General features: G+C 36.1%; 1 protein-coding gene across 5 annotated transcripts in view; it reads right to left on the bottom strand.

Moving 5' to 3' along the window:
- PHKA2 (phosphorylase kinase regulatory subunit alpha 2) overlaps positions 1–16735 on the bottom strand; it is a 79671-nt gene that overhangs the window by 49193 nt on the left and 13743 nt on the right. For all 5 annotated transcript variants that reach the window (XM_072614212.1, XM_072614208.1, XM_072614210.1 and 2 more), the window contains exons 3-7: positions 14074–14121; positions 12299–12467; positions 9278–9360; positions 6255–6335; positions 4248–4346 (exon numbers count right to left, since the gene is read on the bottom strand). In XM_072614212.1, the coding sequence (XP_072470313.1) occupies positions 4248–4346; positions 6255–6335; positions 9278–9360; positions 12299–12467; positions 14074–14121 (480 nt within the window). The remainder of the gene's footprint in view (positions 1–4247; positions 4347–6254; positions 6336–9277; positions 9361–12298; positions 12468–14073; positions 14122–16735) is intronic.

Raw genomic sequence — 16735 nt, 5'->3', positions numbered from 1 at the left:
TATCTACAGTGTTAATGTGTTGGAATCCAGAGATTTTGTGGAACATTTCCAATTGGACAAATTCCGAGAAACTACTTAAAACAAGAGTCAAATGTAATAGGTTTAGCTAGTGCTTGAATGCTAAATTAATTCCAGACTAGAAATAGCAGATCACTCATATTACTGGGAACATTATAAAATAAGTCCGAGCCACAAAACTGGCTTTGATTTGTTCATCTTGAAACCAAAAGAAAAGGTCAGGGCTGCAAGGAGAAGCTTGGGAAGCAGGATTAACGCCAATAGAGTTTGACCATTCTGAACTACAGGTCTAAAGTATCAACTGCCATTTGAGGATTGCTTGAAAGAAATGAGGGCAACTAGCCCAGAGAAAACTTAGGAGAGATATTCTTGGAATTTACTCCTTTCCCATCCTGGCCTAATAGAGTCTCTTTCTTCCTTCCTTCCAGAACCATCTTTGACCTGAAGTGTTTCCTCAGCCTCCAACTTGCAGTGAACTCTCTTCCTAACTACCTTGTATTTAACTAAGATTTATTATCCTTCAATGTATTCTGTATATACTTACATACATACTTTTCTATCCTGTTAAAATGTAAGCTCCTTGAAAATAGGGATTATCTAATTCTTTGTATGCCCAGCACCAACAGTATCTGGCACAAAGAGACTTAATAAATGCTGGTTGACTGACCGTCTTCAAGAAGTTGAAGGGTTATCATGTGGAATAGGGATTAAACTTGTTTAATGGAGGTACGAACAAATGAGTGAAAATGGCAAAAAGGCGAATTTAGTTTTGACATAGGAAAAATAAAACAAAAACACAACCCAACAATTACAGTTATCTCCCAAGGGAGAAGGGCTGCCTGAGAAGGCAGCCCCCCTCACTAGCTGGATGACCACTTGTCAAGTAAGTTGTAACAGGCACTAGAGGAATGTTCTAACTGGTATTCCATCTGACCCTATGCTCCTGCATTGTACAAGGAGGGCTATTACTTGTGTGAGCTTAGACAGTCACATAACCTCCTCAGGCCACCAGTATACTCATCTGTAGAATGAGGGGTTCAGACAAAGAATAATAGCAATAACAATAGTAATAATAATAATAGCTAACATTTATACAGAGCTTTAAGGTTTGCACAATGCTATGTAAACATCTCATTTTATGGTCACGACAAATCCTGGGAGACAGGTGCTATTATTATCTCCTCAAGTAACTAAGGCAGAAAGAGGTTAGTTAATTTTTACATAGGTTATGTGCCACAGGCAGGATCTAAGCTAAAGTTTTCTGATTTCAAGTCACTTGAGGCGATGGGCAGAAGGATATACATAGGGAGAGGGGACTCCTTTCTAAATCGCTAGAGTATATGTATCACTTACCCCTGGCCTTCTCACATATCTCTTTTTTTATCAGCACAAAAGAAGAGCTGGTTAGTGTGGGTACAAACTTCACACAAGTACATAGGTGACATATTGCAGTGGTCAGACTGATGAAAAATCTGGGTTTAAATCCTGCTGTTGATAATATTAGATGAGCATAGACTAAATTATCAGAGCCTGTTTCTTCATCTATAAAATGGGGATAATACACGTATTACCTACTTTACGAGATGGTTATAAGGCTCAAGTGAAATAATATATATAAATCACTTCATAGATATTACAACAGTATATAAATGCCTGTTATTTTTAGAAACATAATGCCATCTAATATGGTTTACCGCAAAAGTCTGGCTTATCCAGTTTCACCCTTTTCATCACTGGATCAGGTTCAATGCAGAGGAAAGGGAGGAGTCAAGGATCATGAATTTTAGTTCTAGTTCTGCCTTTCATTAGTGGTGGAACCTTGAGCAAGTCACTTAATTTCCCTAAGCCTCATGTTCCCCTTCAGTGTTAGCAAGGTTGATCAAGGAAGGAGGAGGCCCTGATCAATTTGATGAATTCCCCGCTCAGCCTGATGGGGGACTTTGTCAGCATCGGATGAGCACTGCCCCATGGAGCATAGGCATGCCCATTTATCTTATTGATTAGACATAGGGAACTCTTGATGACTGGCTGTTACACTCAGGAGGACAGATACTTTTCAGAGAAGCTATCTCTACTGCCTATAATATACAATTAGATAAACTACCTGCTTATATGTGCTCTCCTGTTTTCTTTCATTCTCCTAACATTCCCTGATCCAACCCTTTATATATGAAAAAGGAAATAATATTTATTCATCATGATGAATAAAATAAGAGACTGTATGTGATATACTTTTGAAAATTGTAAAATGCTACACAGATTAGGTATTATTAGGTTGTATGCCTTATTCAATCCTAGTCCTTGGGCTATTCAATTATTTCTTGCTGGAAATCAATTATAAGCCCTCAGTTTCATCCCAAAAAACTGTTTCCAAGTAACTGGAACCAAGTAATATCCTTTTCCCCATAATTCTTTCGAGCAATTATTCACTCTATCTTGGAAAAATTTTCCCCAATGCAAGTCTTTTATTTAATCATCTCTCTTTAGGTAGAAATCTTGTTTTCTAAATAGTCCTTTAGCCCAAATCATGTTCTTTGAACATCCCCCACATGCTACTCCTCTATCCTTTATTTGTCTTGCTGTAGGTCAAACAGTTCTACCCCCAAAGCCTTCTCTGACTTCACATACTGGTTGATAAATCAAATTGATAGCAAGAAGTATGGGTACTGAAGGATGTATACCATGGCTATCTTGATTGTAAAAAAGCCCCTCAGAACCTTTGGGACTGCTTAAATCTATATAGAAGAGGACTAAGAATGAGAATAAACAGGTGTAGGAGGCAAATCTGTCTCTTATGGCTTGGCAATTTTTCTGTGTCTTTTCCCCATCCAATCTTTTATATGGGAGAATGGAAGAGATTTAGTGTTTGAAAATAGGTAAACCTAAAATCCTAGAGCATTTTTGTGGTTACTAGCAAATAGCAATGACCTGGTTAATAGTCTAACTTTCAAAGATAAAAATATTGAAAGATATATACAACTCTCACTATAAGCTAGGTCCCTGAACCAAGAAGAAGAGTACAAAACAGACTACCATGAAGGACCTTCCTCTGTAATCTAACATGGATTTTTTAATCAGATGACCTAAGTTCACATCCTAGCTCTATCACTTATTATTATTACTCAACAGCTGAGATTCTGAAGGAACAAGACAAGAAAATCTGGGAGAGAATTTTTTTTTTGGTGTTTTCTAGGCAAGGATTTCTGTCTTTCTTGAAAAAACCTGGAAAACAGTCAACCAACCATATTGTCAAGATTCTATTAAGTGTCTACTATGTGACAAGCAACCTGTCCTAGGTGCTAGAAATAAAAGAAAAATAAACCAGGCTTCCTCCCCAACAAGAACTTGGGGTCTGAGAATGGGTGGAGGAAAGGAGGTAATAAATACATATAAAAGTATATACAAAACACATAAAAAATGTCATTTTGAAGAAGGCACTAACAGATCAGAGAATCAGGAAAGGTTTCATGTAGAAGGTAATGGTAACCACGGTTTCTAACAGGCAAAGGTAAGGTCTTCCAGTATGGGGGACATTCAGTACAAAAGCATGGAGATGGAATGTTGTGTATGTGAAGAACAGCAAGAAGGTCCATTTACCTGAACTATGTAGTGTGGGAAGGGAAATTATGTAAAATGAGTTTGGAGCCAAGTTGTGAAGACTAGAGGGCTTTAAGTTAAGAAGAATGGCAACACAGGCTTCCTTGAGGAAGAGATGGGCAAAAATTTCCATTGCATTAGAAGCTGCAGGCATTGGAGAATATAGCCAAGAAGTATAAGGCAGAAATTATATGTCCAGCAGAGAAGTGTCTGGTAGCTGAGAATACAAAACCAGAGCAAAGCAGGCAAAGGAGAATCAGTGCGAGAACATCATAAGAAGACAGCAGCTGTGCTGTGGTCAAAACTGGTTTCTATATTGTGTCCACTACATTCTGATTGGTGCTGTGTGTATTTGTGGGAGAGTGCACCTCAGGTTTGTGGGGGAAGGTTTTTTTTCCCTAAGACATTTTATTAAATATCTTTGCTTTGAACTGTGTCCTCTGGCTATAAGAAGTGAACATATCAATGGGAGCTATGATTTTAGAGGATATGGACCAGAGAATACTTTGACCCTGGCCTAGCCATTTCACAGCAACATGGCATTCTGAAGCTAGAGGTACCCTCAGGTATCACACAAAGAAAGGAACATTTCATCACAATATATTCCAAATGATACTATAGTGCAATCTTACCTGGCAATGTTCCACTTCATCAGGAAGGACGTGAATCACTGACTTTCGTCCTCCATGGGCTCCAAATAGATCTAATTCATCAATCGCTTCCAGTGCTGCCTATAAGCACAGATCTAAGGGTTATTTTTTGCACCCTACTTCGTGCATTAATGCATTTTACAAGAACATTTTTCTCCCCAGGAAAAACTGAGCAATATTTCTAAATCCTACTTGATACTCTTGAAAATGCATGCTATCTTTGTTTTCACAAAACAATATTTTTTACACTTTGCAGTTCATAGTATAAGAAAAGAGAAATAGAAGTATATTTTTAAAGAGGACTGTCTATATGATAAATGAATTATCTATAAGTTTGCATATACTGAAATTTACATATCTAGTCACTTTCATTTTTCCTACGTATGTGAAGAATAGCAAGAAGGTCCATTTACCTGAACTATGTAGTGTGGGAAAGAAAATTATGTGAAATGAGTTTGGAGCCAGGTTGTGAAGGTCTATAAAAGTAAAAAAAAAGTTAAAAGACTAGAGGGCTTTAAGTTAAGAAGAATGGCAACACATGCTTCCTTGAGGAAAAGATGGGCAAAGATTTCCACTGCAGGAAAATTTCTGCCACAAGACTTCTTGAATTTATTAATTTGGAGAGGGGGAAGGCACATTTTGGTTGAATTTTTATCACGTGGGTTTTTTTTTTTTAAATTATGGCTTTCAAGTCTACATTTTACAAAAAAATAAAAGTCCTGTCATCTAAGGTAAAAGAAAATAGATTTAAGAAAGTCAGAAGAGAAGACCAAACTTGAGACCTACAGACTAAGAAGAGTGCTCTGTCTTCCTTTATAGCTAGGATGAAAAGAACCTGCCATGAACATCATCTGGTTTCTTGGGAGACAGAACACAAGGTAGTGGAAAGAACACTTCTTTATGGATCAAAGAATCAAAGTTCCAGTCCTTGTTCTGCCTCTTATTTGGGCTATGACCTTAGGCAAGTCATATGACTTATGCAATCTTTAGAAATAGCATAATATGGTACAAAGGGAAGTGAACACGAAATAGGAAGACCTGAGTTTGAATGTGATTCTAGTATTTACAATAAGGTGGAAAGGACACTGAATTTCCAATCAGATGACATATGTTTATATCATAGCTCTCCCACTTCCTATTTGATGGATCTAGATTAGGTGACCTTGGGGTCTCTGCTCTCTTGGCATCCATGATGCTATCACTCTAACTGGGACAATCAGGAAGTCAGTTCACTTCTCTGAGTCTCAGGTTCTTCAACTGGAAAAGTCATTTTACATGTGCTTCCTAAAAAGGTTTGCTGTGAGGCCAGTGCTTTCTGAGTCTAAAATTATAATTTTCATCTTATCTGTTGCAAGATGGGGAAAATATGGCTTCACCTCATTTACAGTATTATTCCCAAGATGAATCTGAGGATGTGCATAAAACTGTCTCAAGGTCATAGGATTTAGAGGTAGAAGATAACCACAAGAATAAAGTCCACTCTAGAGTCTAAATCATCATTTTACATTAATAGAGATCCAGATAGGATAATAGATTTATAGAAAGAAGGGAACTTAGAAATCATTGAGTACAATGCCCATTTTGCAGATGAGGAAACTGAAATACAGAGAAGTTAAGTGACCTCCTCAGAGTTACACTACTAGTAAAGAAAACTAATGGAATTTGAACTCAGATGTTCCAACTCCAAAGTCAATGGCCTTTCCGTTGTATCCCACTCTTCTCTGACAATTGCAAAGAGATATATACAAATTAAAACACATTTATCACAGTTTCAAGAACTAACACACATGAAAAATAATAGTCAATGTTGTGTACTGTAGATCTTCGCTTCCCATCATCCCCAAGGCAGATCCCTCATGATTCAGTCTTGAGAAATGGATACTTGTCATTTAGAATATTTTAAAATATATTATCAGAACTCATAGCAAAGTGAATTAAGCCAAAACAAGGGGGTGGGGGCAAAAGTAAAAGTAAAAGAAGTTATCTTACTTTGGCCATGCCTACAGAGCTTGCATTCAGTTCCGGTATGCCCTGGTTCGTCTTATCTCCCCGTTCCCACATTCCATAATCCTACAGGGAGAGAAAAGAAAGGTAGCAATTGAAAGCACAGGAGGAATAGGCAAGTAAAAAGTAAAACATGATTTGTTCATGTTACTATAATCATAGCAAAATATTTTCTTCTTTGGTAATTCACATCCGAAGAGCTTTACGTATCCACACTATGTTCTTCAAAAAGTACATTTCATTCAAGTTCTGTATAAAATGTAAAACAAATCTTTTATCAAAGCTAAATGAATAAAGAAAAAACCCTCAAGTTCCTATTCTAAGAAGTGACTGTTATGTGATAACTAATTCTTGGTTTGCAGAGAGGGGAAAAAAGAAACACACACATACACACACAAAAACACATATATAGACACATGTCTATATATGTATATGAAAAATGGCAAATATTTTGCTGAATGATCTTAAGTCTGATTTATTTTTTTAAACTGTTACATTCAAATGTGTACTGAGGGTAAGAATCAGGAAGAAAGGGAAACTGCAATATATGGATTAAAACCAAATAAAGCTAAAGCCAGTTAGTTCATTTCCTATCTGTTTTTAGTTCCACGTCTTGGAGAAATTCAAACTATAGCTTAACTTTCAAAGCCAAACTAGTATACACATGCTCCACTGTAAATAAGTAATGTGAATCAGATAAGTATTCTTCAATCACAAAAAGAAGTTTACATATTTGGAAAGAAATGGCTGAATCACAAATTTTACTTCTTATACTTCATGGTATACTCTAATTTTTCTAATTCTTTGAATTTATTTAAAGAAACACTAATATTTAGTACTAATATAAAGAAGTAATAGCCCAGATATAATTGAAGGACTACTGGACTGGGAATAAGAACTAGTTCAAGTCCTACCTTTGACATTTAACTAGCTGTGTCACTCTGGGCAATTAACTTAATTTCTCAGATTTTTAGTTCACTCATCTAACACTTGGCTCTACCCATTTTATGGCTACTTTGAAGAGAACACTTTGTAAATGAGGAAAGTGTTATGAGCTACTATTATTTTTCTTTTAAAACAGTGTAAATCACTAAATGATTAAGCTATGAAATGAAGACAGTTCAACAAGAATAGGACCAATCACTTTCAAAGTGTCAAAGTGTCAAAAGGTTAATGCCTCTTTTTTAAGACAAAGATGATAAATGTCAAAATGTGGAAAAGGTTACAAAGAAATTCTTGTTTTTAAGAGAAACCAAGGTTGCATTTGTAACAAAACCTTGGTTTACAAACCCTGCATTTGTTAAAAGGAAGTTACAAATCTTAGAATCATCTACTCTTCCCTCTTCTATACTTCTTATATACAAGCAGTCAACAGCCCTTGTTTCTTCCTTCAAATCTCTTCTACTGACCTAATTCAAGCCCTCAGCACCTGAGTAGATCCCTGAAAAATCCTTTCCAATCATCCTGAATATTGCCAGAATCACCTACATTGACATTTACCATAACTCCTAAGTTCTCTATAAATGTCAGCTATTAAATATCTTATTTTCTCAAGTCCAAGTTCTTCTTTCTGACTTTCAAAACCCTTCATAACTTGGCATGACCCTACTGATCTTACCACTACTCCTTAAACAGAACCTTCCCTTGTATGTGTTACCAAAACACACACAAAAATTATATGAACACAACTTCCAGATACAATTACAGAAATAATGACAACTGGAGAGATTGTGTTGTGCCAACATAAGAAATGACAATACTATCTAAATTAATTGACAGATTCAGTACTATAAAAATAGAACCACCAAAAGGTTATTTTACATAACTAGAAAAAAATAAAATTCATCTGGAGAACAAAAGGAAAAGTATCTTAAGGAAAATAATGATTAAAGTGTGGAAGAAAAGGGACCTAGTAGTACTCAACCTCAAAATATACTACACAAAGCAATAATTAGCAAAGCTAAAAAATAGAAAAATTGATCAATAAAACAGACAGGTTTATAGATCCCTGAAGCAAACTGTAGCATAGTTTGAAGCATAGCAAACCCAAGGATGCCAGCTATTGAGAAAAGGATTCATTATATGACAAAGGTTACTAGGAGAGTTGGAAAGCAATGTGGTCAAAATTAGGTTTGGAATAACACATGCCAAATACTACAATAAGTTCCAAATAGATACATGACCTAGATATACTAGGTCACATCATAAACAAATTAGAGGCACATATAAAGGGAAACCTTTCACCATTATGGATGGGGAAAGAGTATTTAATCAAATAAGGGAGAGAGAGATAAAATCAATGCAGTTAGAATTGCTAGGTTTCCTCTGCAGGGGGCAAAAGGGTGGGAGGAAATTTTGAAACAAATTTATCTAATAAAAACGTGCTATCCAAGATACATAGGCATACTTTCAGACAGTCAGTTTGTTGACTTGTTTTGCTTGACTACATTTATTTGTTACAAAAGAGGACTTTAATTTTTATTTGTTACAAGGGCGAGAAGAGTTAGTGATGGATATATAAAAAAGAAAACATCAATAAAACATTAAAAGTATGAAGAAGAAAACAAAAGGGAATACAGAAGATAACAAACAGGACAATTTTGTTATTGTCTTGTTAATTTTAATGTAACTTCCAAAAAAAAAAAAAACCCCAGTGTATTAGAAGTTCACAACTTCATGGAAAATTCTTGTTCTGGTTCCTTTTTTTCATTCTCATTTTTTTACATTTTTTCCACTGTGTTTGCTGGTAATTGAGTGAATAATAAAAGGGAAAAAAATGATAGAGTTAAGTTTGATGATCTTTAATGTACTTTTTAGCTCCAATTTTTATGAACCTATGAACTTTATACTAAGCAGAGGGTATTTTTCTTCCCATTTCTTTTCTAACTATATACAAAGTAGAATAGAAATTTTCTGCCCTGAGGCAGAATAAAGTTATACAACTTAAGATTTATTAACAAGTTAAATTTGTTCCTAGTACTGAGATAACTGAAAAGGTTTATACTTACAGCAACTTTGTATGCAGCCTCAATGTAGAAAACAAGATTCTGTATGAAGGCCACCTCATCAAGGGTAAAAATAATACGTAAGCCTAGTGAAAGAAAATCAATACGGATAGCACTATAAAAATAAAGGTAGCTGACGGCTGTAATTCAATTGATCCCACATTTGCCACATGCCTACAATGTGGAAGATACTGTTCTAACTGCCTGGGACACAAGGAGAAAAATGACAAAATGGTCCATTATCTCAAGGATCTTACATTTCCCTGTAGAGGGCAGGAAACATATACATACACAGGTATGAGGCAAGGAAATTTGAGCAGAGATACAACATTAACAAATGAGAGCATGAAGGAAGGCTTAAAAGAATAAGTCCCTGAGTGAAGACTTAAAGGATGATAAAGATTCTGAAAGGAAGAGATGGTAAGAGGTGCCAGGTATAGGTGACAAATTTATGGAACTGCAGAGAGGTGGGAGAATGTTGAGTTCAGGGAACAGCTAGTAGTTCAGTTTATTTGGAATACAAAGCATGGCAAGTTACCAAATTGTGCATACCTTTTAACCCAGTTACACTACTACTGGCTTTTATCTCAAAAAGAGCAAACAGGAAAAGTACCCAAATGTACAGAAATATATCTAGTAGCAATTTTTGTAGTGGTCAAAAACTAAAAACTAAGGGGATACTGTTGGGGAAGAGTTAAACAAATTATGCTATATGAATGTATACATGAGTTATATGTCATATGATTATTATTATACCATAAGATATGATTGAAACAGACAGTTTTAGAGGAACCTGGGAAGACCTTTGCGAACTAATGCAAGATGAAGTGAGCAGGAGAACTATTTATACAATGACAACCACATCATAAAGAAAAAACGACTCTGAAATACTTTAGACTCATTAATGTAATATTAAACCACCAGTCCAGAGGACTAAAGATGAAATATGTTATCTACCTCCTGCCAGTGACCTGATGGACTTAAAATTCAGAAGACGTATTTTTTAATATGGCCAATGTGTGAAGTTGTTTTGCTGGATTATGCAATTTGTTACAAGGGTTTTTAAAAAAATTATTAATTTATTATTCAACTGAATGAAGTGTTAATGGTAGGAAAAGATAATAAATGCTTGTAAAATATTTTTTAAAATAGGGGCAAAATTTTTAAAATCAAGTTAAGTTCCCCAACCATATGGATTATTTCAGTCTTTGTATTTGCATCCTCAAGGTCTGACACAGTGGCTGTACTTCACAGGTGCTTTATAAATACTTATTGCTTGACTGTTACTTAAAAAATCACGGTCAGTTATGGATACCATATTTTAAAAAATATTTCTCATAAATCAGAGAGTCCAGAGAAAAGTAACCAAATAGGTTAAAATAATGGACCAACTTTAGTTAAATTATTTCTAATAGGGATAATAAATATAAAGCCTTATGTTTTGCTTCAAAAAAATCATTCATCCAAATAAAAGAAGAGATAAAGCTTGACAACAGTTTATGTGAAACAGACCCCTGATTTTAATAGACTTGAAGTTTAATCTAATAATAAAACATTGTTAGGATATAATGGACAGAATTCCCCAAAAAACAAACATTCCCCCCCCAAATCCATGCAGTCTTAGATTATATATAACAGAAGGATTCTTTTCAGAACAAAGGAGTGAAAGTTGCCTTATAGTCTGTTCTGGTCTGATCACACATGCAATATTGTGTTCAGCTGTGGGAACTACATTTTTGGGAAGGACACAGATGAAGCATATTTGGAGACAGGCAACCAGAATGATGAAGAGACTATGAATTATTTCACAGAAGGATTAAACGAACTGTCTGCCTGAAACAGGCAGTTTAGGAGGGCAATGTGATACTGTCTTAGAGTATTCAAGGGAGGATTATATTTCAATTGTCTAGCTTCAGGGGCAGAACTAGGTTGAAATGGCTAAGAGGCAGACTGGAGCTCTATATAAACAAGCATATTCTTGGGATGTCCAAAAATGAAATGTGCTGCCAGAGAACTCTCCTCTCTGGAGATCTTTACAGAGAAGCTTAAAGGGCCAAGAGATCATAAGATTACAGATTTGGAGCTGGAAGGTCTGTAGGTTATAGGTCACTATGCAGCCTCCTCATTTTACGTATGAAGATGAGGCACAGAGAGGTTAGAAGACTTCCCCAAGGTCACAAGAGAGCAGACTGAATTTAAATTCAGCTCCCTCTGACTTTAAATCCAGAGCTCTTTCGTCTATAACTCAGGCAGGCTAAGGATATAAAAAGGAATTCTACTCGGCTTTAGTTTGGTTTTAACCAATCTCTAAGACTATCTCTACTCTGATGTTATCTAAACCAATCTTTAGAATGGATTTAAACAATCTAAGACTTGATAAAAATGTGAGCAGCAAGGACAGGATTCTAGAAGCCATATCATATTAGAAATATTTGAAGGAACTAGGAACCTTGAGTCTGAAGGAGAGGTGACAAAGTAGGGAATTGACTTATTCTGTATTTTTCCATTAGGTAAAACTACAACCAGAGGGTGAAAGCTACAAGGTGGTAGACTTAAGGTTAACATGAGGAATGTTTGGAAACATAAAGAGGTTGCAAATTAATGAATTCCTTAGAGGGCATCTAAGTGGCAGAATGGATAGAGTGCCAGGCCTGGAGTCAGGAAGACTCATCAACACTGGCCTCAGACACTTATTACCTCGGTGATTCTGGGCAACTCACTTAATCCTGTTTGCCTCAGTTTCCTCATCTGTAAATGGCAAACCACTCCAGTATCTCTGCCAAGAAAACCCCAAATGAGGTTACAAAAAGTAGAACAACTGAATATGACTGAACAACAACAAAAGGTCACTAGAAATTTTCACAAGCTGTATCATGTCAGGGATATTGTGGAATTAACTTCTGAGCTGGACAGAAAGATCCCTTCTTACTCTAAGATTTTGTGATTCTATGATTCAACAAGTCCCAACTTAGTTTGTTACTTGTTCTTTCCTGCAGTATATATAATTCTATAAGCTTTACTTACCTGAGGCAGTCATTTGTGCTAGAAATAATAAAAATAAGGAAGTGGCATCAACTTGTAAATGTCCCCACTGATCATCACCAACCACAGTGCCACAGGTGGCAGTATTGTACTTGGCATGCAAGCTGTCCTTGGTGCTCTGAGTTTTCTTAAACTTCTCAACTTTATCCACCTAAGAAACATAAAGTGTGGCTCAAAGTTAATTAATTACTCTTAAAAACTCAATCAGAGGCATTGAACTGACCAAAACTAGGGCATTTGACATTTAAGAGCAAACAGTTCTGAACGAATTACTTCATAGAAAGAATTGTTGTTCAGTTGTTTCAATCCAGTCCAACTCTTTTTGACCTGATCTGCCATTTTCTTGGCAGAGATTTGCCATTTCCTTCTCTAGCTCATTTTACAAATGAGGAACTGAGGCAAACAGGGTTAAATGACTTGCCCAGAGTCACACAGCAAGTAAGTGTCTGAAGCCAAATTTGAACTTAGGAAGACGAGTCTTTCTTACTTCTACCACCTAATTGCCCCAGAAGGAGAAATACATCACAGGCATTATTCTTGGCCAAAGATGAGAATTTTTCAAGCATATCATGAAATCCAGACTAAACAAACACTAATTAGGTACTTATAGTTTGTTTTTTCCCAAATAAAAGTTATGGTAAATTCTTCAAGGTACACATCAAGGTTAAAAATTACTTGCCCAATTTCCCACAACAACAAAGCATCAGAGGCAGGAACTGAAGCCAGTGGTTCTTGATTCTACACTCAGCATTCTATTTATTAAAATATTGTAGCCTCTGATTTATTTTCTATGAATAAAGAGTCCAAAGTATTTTGGCTTCCTGTGCTAAACCCATAAATGAAAAGAATCAAATTAACATCTATTATACCTAGATATTAAATTTTTTGAGGGTAGGAATGGTCTCATATATCTTCTCCATCCCCTTTAGTGTTTATTCTAGTGTCTTTGGTGGGGTTGGTAGGCCAGACTTGTGATTTTACAGAACTCCTTGACATGAAAACACTTTTCACTGATTCACACTGGGAATTCTTCTAGAGCATTGAGAAGTTAAGTAATTTGCCCATGGTGGGTCATACAGCTAGAATGTGTCAAAAACAGGATTTGAACCTAACTGTAAGGCCAGGCCTCTAACCAGTATGCCAGATTGTCTTATACTTAATAAAAGGTTTGCTGAATAAATGAAAAATTACATTTGCTGGTACACTGAAAAATGAATAATAGATGGGCAGGAATCAACTCCCTTAGGTGAAGCACTTACTCAGAAGTGCTATCAAATATTAAAGTTTCTTGTTTGAGAGCACCTTAAAACAGCAGTACAGGGTACCTGAGTTAAAACATAACAAAAATTTTACTTCAAGTTAAAAGAAATGATTTCCGTATATTCATAGCAATTAGCAAGCAGCTAGAGTATTTTCTTAGTTGTTTTGAGAATGACATTTCCAAAAGGTTTCACCAGAGTAAAATAATACCCTTTCTCTTTTTTAAAAACTAAAACAATTTATTAATGAATTTTTTTACCCTAGGATATAATTTGAGTTTTAAAAGAGGTTTTTAACCAAAAAAATATAGCACAGTATTTTTAAACAAAAAACATAGCATAAAAAGGCAATGTAATTTTTCTATAACAAATTAAGAAAGGCATTGTGAGGAGCTGAAGAAAAATTCAAAGTATCTCAAGAAGTTTCAGCTCTCAATGATAATATGAAATTCCAGCTAAAATGACTTACAAAAACAAATATATGTGTTTTCCAATTACCTGTCTCATCATACACTGAAGGAGACCCCGCATCAATTTCACTACATTCTGAAAAAAAATCAGAAATAGGATCATATCAATCAATAAATCAACAGTCCGGGGTAGGGAAAGAAGCTGTTGTTGTTGGTCCTTCATTCTTGAAAAGAACCATAATAGGAAGGTGCTGCCAAGAGTTGCAAGTGAATTAGAGTTAAGTGAGGAGCTGTGCAAAGTCACTAGCCTCACTCTCTCCTCTGGAGCCACCTTGGTCCAGCGGCAAGGCAGAGATCAGGATGACTGGAGATGGCACTGGATGCAGTTGGAGACCTTGGCTTTTTAAAATTTGTCTGAGGCAACGCCCATTCAGTGATTAAGGATAGGTAAGAAATGAGGGAAAGAATGGACTCTTTTACCTAGTCAAAAAAAAAAATCAATCTGGGAGGGGAAGATCCTCAGGGTTTCTAGTCAAAACAGAAACAATTGTCATTTACACTCACTCTGAGCATCAGAGCCCAAACAATGATCAAGAGGCTTGGGTTGGCTATTATTAGCCAACTAATGACAGCTGGAGTGATTTTGGTTTAAGATGGATGAAGGAAGTAGCAGTTCTCTAAATGACTAGTGGCAAATCCCAGGAGTCTCAGGAGAGTTGTGACACCAGAGGTGCCACTAGCTACCTAAACAGACAAAGGCCTGAGGCTTCTGATTAGTTGGAAATAACAGGAAGAGTGGAGGGTAAAGAATGTGTCTGTCCCATATGTCAGTATCACTGTGGGGTTGGAGAGTAAGTAGCAATTTGCTCCTCAAAGATGGCTCACAAGTTTTGCTCCATTTTTTTTTAACAAAAAAGTCAAATACCTGTTGCAAACATTAAAGATATTTCAGTTCTCTAGTTCTCAGGGACTAGAACTAAACTGAAACTAAAAACTAGAACCAGGACTCATTCTTTATTTAGGACTCAGAACTCTGTAATCTACAGGGACTGGAATGCTACAAAATATGTACTCCAGTTGGGCTCAGATGAGCATTACCACAATTGTGGAAACTGGAAAAACTTCCCAACAGTTATTGGAGAGGTAAGACAAAATTATTTAATTATAATAAATTATATAAGAAGCAGAAATAGTATTAAGAAATTTTCTCTTCAACTAGCTTTTCCATAGGCAAGGTAACCTGGCTTGAGGTTTGGGGAAGAATAGAAGAGCTTTTGCTTTAAGTAATTACAACTTTCTCTTGATACAACAATTCCTAACAAGAAATAAATATTCGTTCTTTAGAATAACATTTGTAGTTTTAGAAGTCCTAAAAAACAGACAGGTCCTTATACACACAGGTCACAGAACAACCAAAATCAGTTTTCTCAGGCTCTTCTTTTAGTGAACAATAATATTCATAAAGTAGTAAAATGCAACCTTAAGTTCAGCTGTTCTAATTTTTAACTTCTAGATTCACTGAAATGATGCTAGCACTTTATGGAAAGGGACCAAATATAACAGAAACAGACCTGACAAGATATGGGAGAGAGTGAATCAGACAGAGTGAAAAGTCAAGGATAATACCAAGTTCATATGCCAGGTGGAAAGGTTGATCTACCCTTAATAAAAATAGGGAAGCTTTGACAAGAGATGGGAATAAGTGGGAAGATTGTCTGTTTTGTTTGGATATACAGCACCCAAATGGAGATGTCCAACAGGCAGTTAGCAATTTTGAACTACAATTGAGAAAAGAAAATGGGACTTGGAAGGGAGAATTGCAATCTGCCTGAACCTCTGTGAGGTAAAGCTACCAAAGAAGACTGAAGAGAAAAGGACCAGGACAGAATCTTAGAAGACTGAAGTTCCAGGAGATTGATGATAATCCCAGAAATGATACAGAGGAACTGTCAGGGCTGGTAGGAAAAGATCAGGAGACAAAGAAGGAGAAAGCTTCCAAGGTGAAGAGTTGCTCAACTGGGTTTGCATGCTCAACACAGCAAGCTACAAGAAAAGACAAGAAAGGGGTAGAATCAAAGACACAAGTAGAAGAGCTGGCCTACACAAGAAGAATTACCTTTTCTTCAGAGGGGTGTTCAAGCAAAGATGAGGAAGGTTTCTGATTCACAATTGGTTCATTTTCTCTGTGAAACAGAAGGTAGAGGAGAAAGGGGAAGTATATAGTATACCTTTATAGTATACATTTACCCTTATACCTATATACCATGTAGGTATAAAGAAATGAGGAAAGAAAAGGTTTGGAACTATATATGTAGAGAACATGATAGGGATTTGATCAGGGGAAGGATAAAAGCAGTGAGGGCCCATTTGAAATTAGATAACATGAATCTGTTGTGGACCCTGTTGTTATGATGGTATGATCTCCTTAAGTGGTGTTCAGAAGTTTGGAAGCAAGGTAAGAGATGGGAATTGGCTCTGATTCCAAGGGGCAAACAGAAAGGCAAAAGTAGATACAGAAAAAAGTGATATGATTACAGAAGAGAACTAAAACTTTCCAAAAGAAGAAAGAATTCTCCCAGGAGATGGTAGGCTCCCTCCCTATCAATGGGAACTTTCAAATGGAAGATGGATGATCATAGGATGTTAAGGCAGGGGATTCCTGTTCAGTTACAAATTGTAGCAGATGACTTGAGGGATCCTTTCACACTTACATTAAATTATTCTCATGCTTCCACTATTCTCAGGAGTTT

The sequence above is a fragment of the Notamacropus eugenii genome, chromosome 5 (genome assembly GCF_028372415.1).
Source record: "Notamacropus eugenii isolate mMacEug1 chromosome 5, mMacEug1.pri_v2, whole genome shotgun sequence".
Classification (NCBI taxonomy): Eukaryota; Metazoa; Chordata; class Mammalia; order Diprotodontia; family Macropodidae; genus Notamacropus; species Notamacropus eugenii.
This window is presented reverse-complemented; position numbering and strand designations above follow the sequence as displayed.